This window comes from Carlito syrichta, unplaced genomic scaffold, assembly GCF_000164805.1.
Source record: "Carlito syrichta isolate Samal-C Ts95f unplaced genomic scaffold, Tarsius_syrichta-2.0.1 Scaffold120544, whole genome shotgun sequence".
NCBI classification, from domain to species: domain Eukaryota; kingdom Metazoa; phylum Chordata; class Mammalia; order Primates; family Tarsiidae; genus Carlito; species Carlito syrichta.
In genome coordinates, this window is record NW_007064640.1 from 85,043 (window position 1) to 99,379 (window position 14,337).

Sequence of the window (14,337 nt, forward strand, 5' to 3'; positions counted from 1 at the left end):
TGAGCGTGCATGCCACTACACTCCAGCCGGGGCGAAGGAGTGAGACTGCAACTCAAAAACAAACAAACAAACAAACAACTCAAAAGCTAACATGGACCCTTTTGTCCCTGTTCTTCCGCTGTGGCCTCCCTTCCTTGGGGAAGAGGCCAGGATGGCAGTGGCGGAGGCATTGAAGGCTTGGGAAAGAGACTTAGAGGAGAAAAAACCCAAGGAAGGCAAAACACAGGTTAAAAGGATGCTGTCAGCAGCAGCAACAACCTGCATACAGCAAAAAGGAGGCTACCTGCTGAGAATGCCATGGGTGGGGCAGGAAATGGGAAGGACCCGATGCTCAGCAACTTCCCAGCATGCACCCGGGGACAGACCACATGCTGAGAATGCCATGGGCAGGACAGGAAGTGGGAGAGACTCTACCCATGGCAACCTCCCAGCATGCACCTGGGGACAGATGCCATGTGCTGAGGATGCAGGGCCATCCCTGCTCTCGGCAACTTCCCAGCATGCACTGGGGTGGCCTGCCATCCTGTGTGGTTGGCTTCTGTTACATACAGCCAAATGCATTCCAAACTGACACACCTAACCGAATTGGCATCTGAGAACCTGTATTCAGAAAGAGACGTGCTTATTAAATGAGGTAGCACGTCCTCAACATGCAGCTAGGGCCTGGCACCTGGCACAGGCGAATTCCTCTGCTCCCTCCCTGTGGCAGGCCGTGGGGACATCAGGCCCCAGCCGATGACAGTGGGTAGAGAGAGAACAACCTTCCCACCACAGCCATTGCTGGTGTCAGAAGGTGAAGGCAGGTCAGCCGGAAGCCCATTCCCACCCAGCATGGCGGCTGCCAAGAAGGCCCCTGCCCACCTTGGAGCCGGGCCAGGCCGACCGCGGGCATTGGCTGATGGGCCTGTCTCCCCGGGTCTCAGGTGAAGGCTGCCTCTAGCTCACTCGGCCAGCATGAAGGGGCAAAGAGAGTGTCACAAAGTTTCACGATCTGTGCCTTCAACTCCAGCTCAATTTTTTTAAGGGTTTAAAAGAATGTTTAGGCCCCTGTGGCAGTCTGGGTCAGGCTGCGGTCTGGCATAAAGCATTGGAAGGTGGACATGCAAATCAAACAAGCAAAAAAACCTCAGCCCTGGAAAACCCAACAGTTTTGGGACCACCTACATGATGGCAGAGGCCACACCCTTTTCTCTTTTATAGAACCAAGTTGCCATGTTGGAGGATCCAGGGTCCCAGAGCTGCGTGTCACCCCTTCCCTGGGTCCCCAGGGTGCTCTTGGAGGGGCGGAGGAGGCAGTGGGGAGTTGATGCTGGTCATCAGAATCAGGGAAGGAACCAACCTGCTAGGATTATAAGCATGAGCCACTATATCTGGCCCAGGAAGGAGCCTTAAAGTTGACCTAGCCCAAGATCCTTCCAGCTTCGGCTTGTATTTTTCCTGGGACAGGGAACGCTCTCTCCACATGGGCCATTTCATTTTTGGACAGTTCCGCCCATGAGAACGTCTGTTGCTATATATTGCATTTGGTAGAATTGCCTCTGGCATGCATCTAAGGGCATCCGATTTTTATTGCAAAACAAGGGCGGTGCCCATGTGTGGCCACTGTCATGTGCACACCACGTGCTCAGCACTTTATTATTGCCCTTTTACAGAGGATGCTCAGGGAAGTCCCATGCCACTCAGCTGGTGAACAGCAGGACTGGATCCCAGCTCGTGCCTGAACCCTGGCTCCTGACCACGTGCTGCCTTCTGTGAGAGCGAGTTTATGTTTGACGATGGGTCTTGGGTCCCTGTTGGGTCTTTTCCCCACCTCAACATCTCTGTTTCTTCACCCCCTACGTGCGACAGACCCTGGGAGTGCCCGTGGCCCATATTGACAAGAGGGACATGGACACAGGCCTGCTGGAAAGCTCTGGGAAAGGTTCCCCTGACGAGAGAACGCCACGGGAAGAGGTCTCTTCCTGTCTCAGCCTCACTTGGCTGGGATGGCTTTTGGTGTGGGGCCATCCTGTGACCAAGGAGAGGAGGAGGCCGGTGGAGCACTGATGTCAGGGGGTCCTGGCATCGCTGGCTTCTGTCCCCAAGTCTCACCTGACTTCTCCTCACTTGCATGTCTTTAGAACGGTGGTTCTCAAACCAGAGCACACGCCGAAAACTCCCCAGGGCCCCGCCCACCCCAGGTGGGTCTGGAGGGAGGAGTCAGAGCATCTGCATTCCTCGCCACTCCCTGGGGGTGCACATGCTGCAGGCTGGGGACCACTCAGACCCTTTGATGCAGTTTCCACGGTCTACAGCCAAAGCCCCCACCCTGGAGGCTCCAGGGTGCACTGGAGAGAGGATCCCCCACGGGAGACCCAGTCCTCATCTCTGCGCACCCCCGTTAGTGTTTTCTACAGACAACGTGTCTCCCTGCCTCACTCTGTGGCCAATTCCCACCTCACACATGGGCAGTCTGAGGCTCAGAGGCTGTGTGTCTAGGCCGAGGTCTCGCAGCTGGTGAGAGGCAGAGGCGGTCTGGGAACTCCCAGGCCCCCACGTCACCTTGCATGGCAGTGCCCTCTGCTCCAGGGCCCCCACGCAGCATGGCTGGGGTCCAAGGTGCACAGCCGTCAGCGGAGTCAGGCGACTCCTGGGAACCTCTGCAAAGGAATTCTGCAGTGGGGAAACACCAGCTCCCTTCTCCTTGCCCCCACCTAACGTCTGAGTGGAGGAGGTGGGGGTGCGCTGGACCGTGGGTCCTGAGATGTAGGAAGCATTTCCCGAGGCAGGAGGAAGGGGCATGGGAGGTGGCAGATTCCGAGGGAGGAAAGGGGAGCCCCCAGGCCCCAGGAGCCACCGATGAGGGCAGTGTCTGTGAGTTTCCCAAACACTGTGAGTCTTCAGCCTCCAGTCTTGGTGACGGCTGCAATTGACCTGCACGACCTTAGCTTCCTTAATTCTTCTTCTTCTTCTTTTGAGTCAAAGTCGCCCTCTGTCGCCCAGGCTGGAGTGCAGTGGCAAGCTCATGGCCACCCCCATGTCGATCTGCTGGGCTCAGGCGATCCTTCCGCCTCAGCCTTCCAAGTAGCCGGAACTACAGGCGAGCGCTGCCACGCCCAGTTAATTTTTTGATATATTGTAGAGATGAGGTCTCACCAAGCTGCCCAGGCTGGTCTCAATCCCCTGGGCTCAGGCAATCCTCTTGCCTCGGCCTCCCCAAATGCCAGGATTACAGGCTTGAGCCACCATGCCCGGCCCGCTTCCTTAATATTTTTAAATCGACATTTAAAAAGCCTTCAACATATACAATTTTTTTTGAGTTGGGGTCTCACTCTGTCACCCAGGCGGGAGTGCGGTGGCACAATCACGGGTCCTCACAGCCTTGACCTCCTGGGTTCAGGCGATTCTCCCTCCTCAGCCTCCCAAGTAGCTGGGACTCCAGGCGTGTGTCACCACACCCAGATGACTTTTTAAATATTTTTGTAGAGATGAGATCTCACTAGGTTGGTCTTGAACTTCTGGGCTTGAGTGAGCCTCCCACCTCGGCCTCCCAAAGTGCTGGAATGACAGGCGAGAGCCGCCGTGCCCGGCCTTGAACTTTAATCGCCATCTCTTCCCACTGGTGGGGTGAAAGTCCCTGCAACGCTGCAGACGACAAGGCAGTGATGAGCATCCCTGTGCGTGCCCCATGCTGCGGTGGAAGGGATGTGCACAAAATAGCCGAGAGCCTGTGAGACGGCTTGACACGTTTTATTTCACAAACTGTTCGGGCTCGTCCATGAGAAGACACGTTACAGAAACATTGTAGAAACCCAACCAGTTTTGTGGAGGCCATAGCCTCCACGTGGCCCCGGTGCACGCAAAGCACAAAAAACATTTACAATCAACATTTGTACACAGGAAGTAGCAAAATACATCATTTTTCATAGAAAAAAGCACACACGTGAACTGCGGGCTGAGTGAGCCGACAGACGGCGTGAAATGAACATTTAATGTTGGCGCGCCAGGCGAGACCCGTTCAGGAGGCCGGAGCCCCTCATCCCGGGGCGGAGGACGTGGGGGTGTGCTGACTCGGGGTGTCCGCTCTCTAAACACATGCTAAGGGCCCTGTGGAACACACACCACAGTTGGTCCCTGATGACAAGGGCTCGTAGCTTTGTTTCCATTTTCTAAAGAGAATTGGTTCTGGTTTCAAAATGTTCGTGAGTATGGAAAAGACAGCCAGACCCTGCCCCGGGCGCATCCTGTCACGAGGACCCTGTGGGAGCGGCATTAAGGAACCTGGGAATTTTATTTCTCAATAATGGGGTCTGGGTCAAGTGTGGTGGCTCACACCTATAATCCCAACACTTTGGGAGGTTGAGGTGGGAGGATCGTTTGAGGCCAGGTGTCAAGACCAGCCTGGGCAACATAGCGAGACCCTGTCTCTATAAAACAATTTTCAAAGATTAAAAAAAAATAATGGGGTTGACTTGCTGGAAGTTTCGATTCTCCCTTGGGCAGGATGCTTCTGAGGCAAGCCCCCCGAATTCCCCGGGACGACTCACGGCTTCTCAAAGCCCTGCAAGGGGGTCTGAGCTTCCTTGCCGTCTTAACACAGACATGGCCACAAGAGTCCAGCAGCACACTGCCGAGCACCCAGCAGCTCCCCACATGTCTGTGGCCACCAGACACACCATCAGACGGCTGACCAAATTCCTCCGCTCTGGCATCTGGGGCTGAATAGTGTCTGTGACTCGCCCCCAGCAGACAACGCACAAACAAAACGGAATCCTGCTCCTGTTAGCGCTGCCAAATTAGGACTGAATTGCCTTTTACCAGCTCCTTGAAGGGGTTAAAAAAAAAAGGGTATTTGCCTTCAGCTTCTGCACTCACAAAGGGACACAAAGAAAAAGGCATCACCAGGTCGGGAGAGCTTCTTGGCCAGCCCAAGGCATCTCAGTGTTTTTGTTTGCCAAGAGTCCTTTTGCATAGGAAATGTTTTGCTGGAAGGTAGAATCAGATCTGAGACAAGCATTCCCAGAAGCGCCCTATGGCTGGCCTGGGGGGCGGCAGGGGGAGCACACATCAAAGGGACAGAGGGCATTTGCTCTGGGCTTGGAAGGACGTTTTTAAGGGGCAGGATGCCAGTGTGTGCCGGGCTCCCAGAGCCTGGGGAACGCTGGGCAGACCTGCCAGGAAAACAGGAAAGGAAGCCCTTCCAGCTACTCCCCTCTGGCTGTCACCACGCCCCCGACGGTTTCATAACCACAGACAGGCCGCGAACCGGGAAGAATGTACCCAGGCCTCCCTTCCTCCCGCAGAAAATAGGTCACCGGCACAGGGCGTGTGCAGGTCGGAGGCCGTCTTTAAGAAGCCGCGGGCAGCCCCGCCCCCGCTGTCCCTGACACCTCCGTGGGCGCGTGAGAGACAGGAGTGGGGACAAAGCGGGCTTCGAGCAGGATGGCTGGCAAAGCAAAGGCCTGGGTGCGAGCGGGACACGAAGGCTGGCCTGCGGCGGGGGGAAAGGAGGGGTCCTCACTCCTTGGTCCTCAACGAGACCAACGGTCACGGCAGGAGACAGACGGCCACGTGGACGGAGGCACGGCGGAAACGAGAGCGGTCTCGGTCGTCACTGCTGAGCTCGAAGTGAACCAGCACTGCAGTGTACACGGCCCACACCGGGGCGGGCAGGGGCCTGGGCGGGACGCCGGCGAGGACACGTGCCAGGGGTCACGCACCCCAGTCCTCCAGTCCCAGCCCGTTTGTCTGACCAGCAAACATGAAGCCCATTTTTCTCTGTTGGTGGGGACGGACTGTGCTTTTTGCATTTTCAAATACTGATCGTCTTCTTCCGTGTTCCCAAAACTCACGAGGTGTTCCATGGAAGCCTTGCCCCACGCCAGGGTGCCCATGGCTGCCAATCCTCGGTCCTTTGTGGAGGTGGGAGGGGTACACTCTCCCTCTACCCACAAAACAACACATGACAAGGAACATCTCAGGGACTGTCCCCTTCCAAAGATGGGTAAGATCTCCAAAGGGAGAGGGCACCCAGGGGAGACCACAGCAGGGGGGCGACCGGTCACCCTGCCAAGACCCCAAGGGTGTTGCTTCTCTGTGGGAGGGAGGCTGAGACATCATGGCCCCCAAAAGCTGCGAAGGGACGGGCACGGAACACAGCCCAAAGGAAGTTTCCAGACTCTCCCCACACCCTCCCCCCAAGACAATATAAAAAAAAGCAAAACTCTGAAGCCCCCCTGAAGACGCCTGTCCCTGGTGTTGGAGGGTCACTGCCTGACCGCAAAGATCCGGAAGGCCTTTCCGTCCCGAGGTGTCCCCAGGCTGAAAAAGAAGGGACACAGTCAGTCACAAGGGTCCGGAAGGCCCCCTAAGGGGACTCGTGGGGAAGGAGAGCTGGGCGCTCCCTCCCCTGTGGTGGGAGGACTCTGGTGGGGACACCCCCGGCCCCCTGAGGATAGAAGGCCAATCCTATTTTCTTTGCAAACGAGTCCCCAGCCTATGCTAGGTCAGGATTGTTGCGGTACCGTCCCTTAACCCGAGGACTCGCTGGCCCCAGTGTGTCTGAACTGGACTCACCGAGACGTCTGCCCGATTTTCGCTGCCCCCTGTCAACCTGAATGGTGACCGTCTGGCTGACAGATTCATAGGGGGTGTCATGATGATAAGGAGTATGCTGTTGCTGCTCAGACCTGCACACGACCCAGGCAGCTTCCGCACGGGCGCCGGGCCAGTGCCCCTCGACGCCTTTCCCCTGCCGCCTGGGCAGGTGCGAGCTGGTCCCGACTTTACAGGGGCGGAAACCGAGGGCAACAAGAAATCCAGTGACTCACCCAAGGCCACACCACTTGTCGGAACTACTCTCCCACAAAGGGAGTTAAAGCCTTCAGCTTGCTGAAGACTTTTTTAAAAAGCAGCTTTATTGAGATATAACATACTATGGAAACCTGCCTTTCTTTTTCTTTCTTTTTTTCTTTTTCTTTTTTTCTAGTCGGGGTCTTACTCTGTTACCCAGGCTGAGTGCAGTGGCACACTCACGGCCTCCGCAGCCTTGACCTGCTGGGCTCAGGCGATCCTTCTGCCTCAGCCTCTCTAGTAGCTGGAACCACAGGCACACGCCACCATGCCTGGCTAGTTTTTTTTTTTAAGTTTTTTTGTAGAAACGGGGTCTCGCCAAGTTGCCCAGGCTGGTCTCGAACTCCCGGGCTCAGGTAATCCTCTTGCCTCAGCCTCCCAAAGTGCTGGGATGACAGGCATGAGCCACCGCGCCCGGCCTAGATATAGTTTTAATTTGTATTTCGCTCACGAGAAATGAGCTTGAGAGGAAGATTAGCAGCCTGGGCATGATTGACAGGCACGGTTTCCTTCAGGGCCCCTGCTCCGAGCAAGAGAGGCCCCGGATGGGTGACCCTGGACCAGACAGACGACCCTGGACCAGACAGACGACCCTGGACATCGCCGGGTGCTCTGGACGGCGGTGGAAGAGCCAGGCCTCCATGAGCAGCTGCCGGGATTCCTGGTTGTTTTCCTCCTGTGTCCGTGGCAGCTTCAGGCTTTTGGCTACCCTGGAAGTGAACTTTGGACACGTGTACCACATGGGAGCACAGACGGAGCTGTGAGGACAAGCCCCGGGCCAAGCCAGGGAGGCTGCCCGGGGCTGAGTGACCCGTGGCCCTGCTGGTCTCTGGGAAGCTCAAGTTCAGGGCCACCCTGGGGCAGTGGGGCCACGAGGGCTCTCTGGATCCCTGCCCACATGAACAGTCTGGGAGAACCCCCCAGAGCCATGAGGCACCGGCGCTGTGTGAGGCGGGAGACCCCTGTGGGGAAACGGCCATGGGTGGTGCCCCCTTTGGCTTACTGTGGGGCTGGAAATGGCACGGACGGGCCGGTGGATTCTCACGTCCTCAGGGCCCCGGACAACCGAGGGACACAGGCGGCACGCAGGCTGCTGCTCAGATGTGGGGCCTGGACACCCTGCCTGGACTCCCGGACACCTGCATTACACAGCCTGCCCCTGGGAGGCCCGAGAGCCTGGCAGGGATTTCCTGACACATCCAACAGTGTGCCACCACCGCCGCCAGGGTGTTGCTCTGCTCCTGTCGTCAGCAAGGGCCGACCCGTCCCCGCCCCAGGGAAAGACGCCCCCCAGGCCCGGGTGTGAAGAAAGCCTTCCGGCAGGTCCCCATCTGTTCACGTCGCCAACAATTATGAAGCTCCAGTCAGGCCGGGAAAGTTGGCAGTCGCACGTGTTTGATGAAAAATGAGGGTGACCTGATCCTTATAAAAGAACCTTCTGACCAACAGCTTGCACCTGCAATCCAGCACTTTAGGAGGCTGAGGCATGAGGACCATCTGAGGCCAGGAGTTTCAGACCAGTCTGAGAAATATAGCAAGACTCCGTCTCTACAAAAAAATTAAAAAATTAGCTGGGTGTGGTGGCATGCCTGTAGTCCCAGCTCCTTTGGAGGCTGAAGCTAGAGGATCACCTGAGCCTAAGAGTTTGAGACTGCAGTGAGTTATGTTCACGTCACTGTACTCCAGCCTGGGCAATGGAGCCAGATCCCAGCTCTAAAAATAAAATAAAATAAGCTTCCTTCCTTTCTTTTTCTAAATCTTGCCCTCTGATTCTCTTTCTAGATCGGTTTATAACTTCCATACGTGTCTAAAGAGGGTTTAAATTGCTACAGCAAGTCTGGGCAATTTTCATGAAAGGTATTAGACCGTTTTTTTTGTTTTTGTTTTGAGTTGGAGTCTCACTCTGTCACCCAGACTGGAGTACGATGGCCGCTCCCGGCCACCGCAGCCTCGACCTGCTGGGCCCCGGTGATTCTTACACCTCAGCCTTCCAAGTAGCTGGAATTACAGGTGCGCGCTACCACGCCCGGCTGATTTTTTGATTTATTGTAGAGATGAGGTCTCGCTGCCCAGGCGGTTCTCGAACCCGCGGGCTCAGGCCATCCACTCACCTCAGCCTCCCAAAGGTGCGGGATTACAGGCTGAGCCACCGAGCCCGACTGGACCGTTTTTATAAAGCAAAACTTTATGACTTTGTGACAACTTTCATAAAAGGCACTAAACCCTTTTGATAAAGGGCTTTAGATGTCCCTCAACCAGGCCGGGTGGAGTGGCTCATGCCTGTTGCTCCAGCACCTTCGGAGGCTGAAGCAGGAGGATCTCTCGAGCCCAGGAGTGGGAGACCAGCCTGGGCAATGTAGTGAGACCCCATTTCTACAAAAAAAGTACAAAATTCACCAGATGTAAATTCACCTGTAGTCCCAGCTACTCGGGAGGCTGACACAGAAGGATCGCCTGAGCCCAGGAATTCAAGGCTGCCATGAGCCATGACCATGCCACTGCACTCCAGCCCGGGCAACAGAGTAAGACCCCGAGTCAAAAAAAAAAAAAAAAAAATCCCTCAACTGACTGTGAACCAGCTGCTGACTTTAGCAACTGGTCTCTCGTTTAACTGGTGTTTCCTGAGCACCTGCTATGTGCCAGGTACTGGGCCCGGCGTCGGGAATGTGGGGGTAACAAGACTGCAGGAGCTCTCGCCTTCATGGAGCTTCCAGCCACAGATGTGCAAGAGACAGTTCCAGAAGGTGGTGTGACCTGGGGGAGAAATGGCAGGGGTCGGATGGGTGGGCAATTTCAGACTCGTGGGAGGAGGTCGCTTCCTAGGGAGGTGGCATCTGTGTCTAGATCCGGCCCAGGAACACACGGGAACCAGAGAGCCCAGGACTGGAAGACTAGCAGGTGCAAAGGCCCTGGGGTGAGCAGGGTCTTGATGCATTCAGGGACCAGAGAGACCAGCGAGGTGGAAATGCAGCGATGAGGAGGAGGAAGGCGCCTGGGGAGGCTGGAGGGGACAGGGGCTGGAGTGGGCGTGGCCTGGAGTGGTCAGGTGGGAGGATTTTCTTCTTAGCATGACCACAACAGCAGAGCCTTAAACAGGAGAGTACTGACTGGCTTGTTTACTGAGCGTCGCCCCGTGTCTTACATCACGAGGGCGCTTTGCTGGCTGTGGCTGTTCCACCAAGCCAGGAAGTTACCTAAAGAAACGGTCAGGAAAGCGCTCGGGCTTGCGCAAGGATGTGCTTCCTGGTGGTATTAAAGAAAAAGGCAAACAACTTGGGTGTCGACCCATGGATGACAGACAACGGTCTGTCCACCCCGCGGGTGCCGTGTGGCCACGGAAACCACGGCGCGTGGACCCGAAAAGACAGTCCCAATCTAATGAACAAAACAGCACTGACGGCATGATCCCTTTCCTTAAAAAAGCGCGCCTGTGTGTAAACATAGAGAAATCCTGACAGGAAATATACCACAGTGGTCCTTTCTGGGTGTGGGGCGTTGGACGCTACATTTCTGAGAATTATTTTCACGCCCTTGAAGTTTCGCTAATCTCTATTTTTAATAGTTAAATATATATTTTTAGAGGTGGGGCCTCACTGTGTGCCCAAGTTCCTGCCAAACTCCTGGCCTCAAATGATCCTCCTGCCTCAGCTTCCCAGTTATTATTATTATTATTATTATTATTAAAGAAGGATCCTTTAAAGGCTGGGTGAAGGGACAGAGAACAGTCTCTAAAGACACCCGAGACACACTTGGCGCCGCTCGACCAGACCCATTAAGGAGGTCAGTGGGTCCCAGGAGCGGCGTGCCCTGTTCCAGGAGGGCAGAAGAGCTGGTCTGTGGGGTCATGGTCTGTGGGGTCATGGTACTTCTTCTTCTGGCTTTTTTTTTTGGGGGGTCTCACTCTGTCACCCAGGCTGGAGTGCAGTGGCATGATCATGGCTCAGTGTGGCCTCCACCTCCTGGGCTCAAGTAATCCTCCCACCTCAGCCTCCCAAGTAGCTAGGACTACAGATGCACGTTACCACCCCTGGCTAAGTTCAAGCCTCTCAATCTTACTTTATTACAATTTTTTTTGGCTTTTTTTTTTTTTTTGAGTTGGAGTTTCACTCGGTCACCCAGACTGGAGTGCAGTGGCCGCTCCCGGCCACTGCAGCCTTGACCTGCTGGGCTCCAGTGATCCTTCCGCCTCAGCCTTCCAAGTAGCCAGAACTACAGGCGTGTGCTACCACGCCCAGCTGATTTTTTTGATTTATTGTAGAGATGAGGTCTCACCAAGTTGCCCAGGCGGGTCTCAAACCCGCGGGCTCAGGCAATCCACTCATCTCAGCCTCCCAAGGCACGGGATTACAGGCTGAGCCACCAAGCCCAGCTTACAATATTTTTTACGGGAAAAATGTCTCGGAATAATGCATACAATCCAGTCTCCATTTTCGTTTTCATACGTGTTGTCTGTGCCTGGGAGGATGAAAGGTCTGGGAAAGCTCCCAACGAGCAGCTCCCACAGGTTTCTGGGGACCAGAGGGAACCCTTCTTTCCTCCTTGTGAGGCTTCGTATTTGAAGAATGTGTTTCTTTTATAATAAATGATCTTAAAGATAGGAAAAAGTGGACCTTGGCAGTTATGGCTCTCCCCGGTCCCTTCTTGGGAAGGGACTGTTCCCCAAGCTCAGTGACCCGTCTGGACCATGGAGCAAGTCAAGAGATGCTAACACAGGTGGCCTGGGCTCGAGTCCCGGCTCCGTCTCTTGTGGGCTGGGTGACCCTGGGCAAGTTGCTTAACCTCTCTGTACTGCCCTTTCCTTACTGATAAAATGGGCGGGGGGTGCTGCAGGCCCTGCCTCACAGGGCTGCTCGGGGATGCGCTGGCATGGGCAGGACTGGTGGAAGTCTGGGAACAGGTGGGGAGAGGGAGACCTGCCATCTGCTGTCAGCAGCTTCTCCACGTGGTCGGGGACACCTCGCACCCCGGCCTTGGTCCAGTCTGACTCGGGGGAGTGCACAGAGCCCACCAGTGTTTTGCCTCTCAGAATTTCTAGACACCTCAAAGGACTTTTCATCCACGGACCCTTGAGAGCCCCAGAGCTGGGCCGCCCAGCTCTGAGGCCACCTGCCACAGGTGTCCACAGAGCCCCCAAGCAGGATCGCCGAACCGAGACCCGTGCGAGTATCCAATGCCCAGCAGATCCCCAAGACTTCGTATCCTCAAAAGAGTGAGGATGTCATATTAGTCACTTTCTACTGACGACATATTGAAGTCACATCATGGATCTACTGGGTGAAATAAAACATATCCTAACATTTTCACTTTGGCTACAAGACGCTTCCGAAACCCCCCATGAGCAAGGGGACATCTTCCTCCTCTGTCCCCTGCTGCGCCCCCAGCTCAGAGGAGCCACTCACAAATGTCAGGGGGTGGATGAACCCACCGCGAGATGAAAGCCCACCTGCATACACCTTGGCATGTAGGCTCTATTTTTAGAAACCGAGAGGCCAGGAATGCCGACTGAGGCCACTGCTGGTCTATTTCTCAACTCCTTGGGGAAATCTCTTAGAGATGGTCCTGGTCAAAGAAGCAGCCCTGACCTGAAACCCACCCAGACGGGCGGCTTCTCCCTGAGGACATACAGGTGGGCCCCGACATCCCGAGCTCTTCCCGAGGTGGCTCTCCTTCCGCTTTCCTTGGTGCGGGCGAGAGGCACCCACCCTCTCCACACCTCCAGGAAACTCTTCTAGAAAAGGATCGTGGCTCACCCACAGCCACTCAGAAGCAGAAGCCACTTCTGGCCCGTGGGCTGAGGATTCCGTGCAGGAGGGTCTGGTTGTGTGTGTGGACTGATGGAGGACTCCCTATATTTATTTATTTATGAGGTGGGATCTCTCTCTGTCGCCCAGGCTGCTGTGCAGTGGCACAATCACGGCTCACCGCAGCCTGGCACTCCTGAGCTCAGGTGATCCTCCCGCCTCAGCCTCCCAAAGAACTGGGGCTACAGTGGGTGCCACCATTCCAGGCTCTTATAGAGACGAGATCTCACTGTGTTGCCCAGGCTGGTCTCGAACCTGAGCTCAAGCGATCCTCTCGCCTCAGCCACCCAAAGTACGGGGATGACAGACGTGAGCCATTGTGCCTGGCTGCCATCAGGTTTAAATGCATACGAAGAGCCACTGGCTAGGTGCTTTGTACAGACTCTCACATAGTTCCCGTGCTACTGGGTAGACAGAGGAGTGACCGGTGCATGGGGAGACCGCCTGCCCCAGGGGACCCTGCCGGGAGCAGTGGCCCCAATGTTATCAGATGTCATGTGCCCACCCGGGCCAGCCTGTGAGGGGCTCCCGTGCCCCCTCCCTTTCCGGGCTCCGAGCCCCTGGGACTTGGCCATCTCTTTGTCCTGGGTCCCAGCACGGGACCCGGCACGCCACGGGTGCAGGATGAGTGCGGAGTCATCAGCGAGTGAATGAATCTTACTAGCCAAGTATCAGGATCCTGTGTGGTGCCGACTCCCACGGGTACGGGGTGCGTCACCTTCTCGGCATTCTGACAGCAGAGCCGTCACACTCAAGTGTGTAGCAGGGTGTCTGGCAGGCGTGTTCAGACGCAGACTTTTCTTTTGTTTTTCTGAGGCACCCAGGCTGGAGTGCAGCGATGCGCTCGCAGCTCACGGCAACCTCGACCTCCTGGGCTCAGACGATCCTTCCGCCTCAGCCTCCTGAGTAGCTGGGATGACAGGCATGCACCACGGCACCTAGCTAGTTCTAGATATTTTTCGTAGAGACTGGCCTCGCTATGTAGCCCAGGCTGGTCTGGAACTCCTGGCCTCTAGTGGTGCTCCAGTCTCAGCCTCCTGAGTAGTTGGGATTACGGGCGTGAGCCACCACACCTGGCCAGGAATGTGCTTTTCTGACAAGTTCCCTGCTGATGTGGACGCTGCTGGTCTGGGGATGCCACCCAGAGACTCCGTGCCTTACCGCCACCCCAGAGGACAGGAGCTATTATCCTCCCCTTCATAGGTGAAAAAACTGAGGCACAGAAGCATCGAATAACTCGCTCAAGCATCATCACAGATTCCAGCACACAGGATGCAGGAGGAGAGAGAAAGACCGAGAAGAAGGAAGGGGGCAGAGTCTTGACCCCAGGAACGTGGAGAAAGTCGTAGAACCTTCTACGCCGCAGAAGAGCATCAGCGACTTTGTGCCGGGAAGACACCTTAAAATGACAACGGCAATTGGGCAGGAGGGTGTCTCGCAGGAACAGAGAAAGCCCAACAGCCCCCGCCCCGGAGAGAAGCCACCGAGGCCTTCTCCGGTTCTCTGCCCTCCCCACCTGGGGCCCCACAATGAGGCCTTGTCCCAGCCCCGGGAGCTGCTCCCACGGACCGGCCCCAGAGTGAACAAAGCCCGGCCGCGCGCTTCCCCGGAAGGCCGCTCCTCGTAAAAGGCCACAAAGGGCTCAGTCAATGGGCGTCCTGGGCCTTCTCCCCAGCCCTGCCAGGAAATTCCTCCTCCTCAGCGG

At 56.0% G+C, this 14,337-nt stretch overlaps 1 protein-coding gene across 1 annotated transcript in view; it reads right to left on the reverse strand.

The window, feature by feature from the left end:
• Positions 1-6,172: 6,172 nt before the first annotated feature.
• The window catches only part of CRISPLD2 (cysteine rich secretory protein LCCL domain containing 2), a 53,554-nt gene continuing 45,389 nt past the window's right edge, over positions 6,173-14,337 (reverse strand). Inside the window, exon 14 of the mRNA XM_021707588.1 lies at positions 6,173-6,300. Within this exon, the coding sequence (XP_021563263.1) occupies positions 6,246-6,300 (55 nt within the window). The 3' untranslated portion in view covers positions 6,173-6,245. The remainder of the gene's footprint in view (positions 6,301-14,337) is intronic.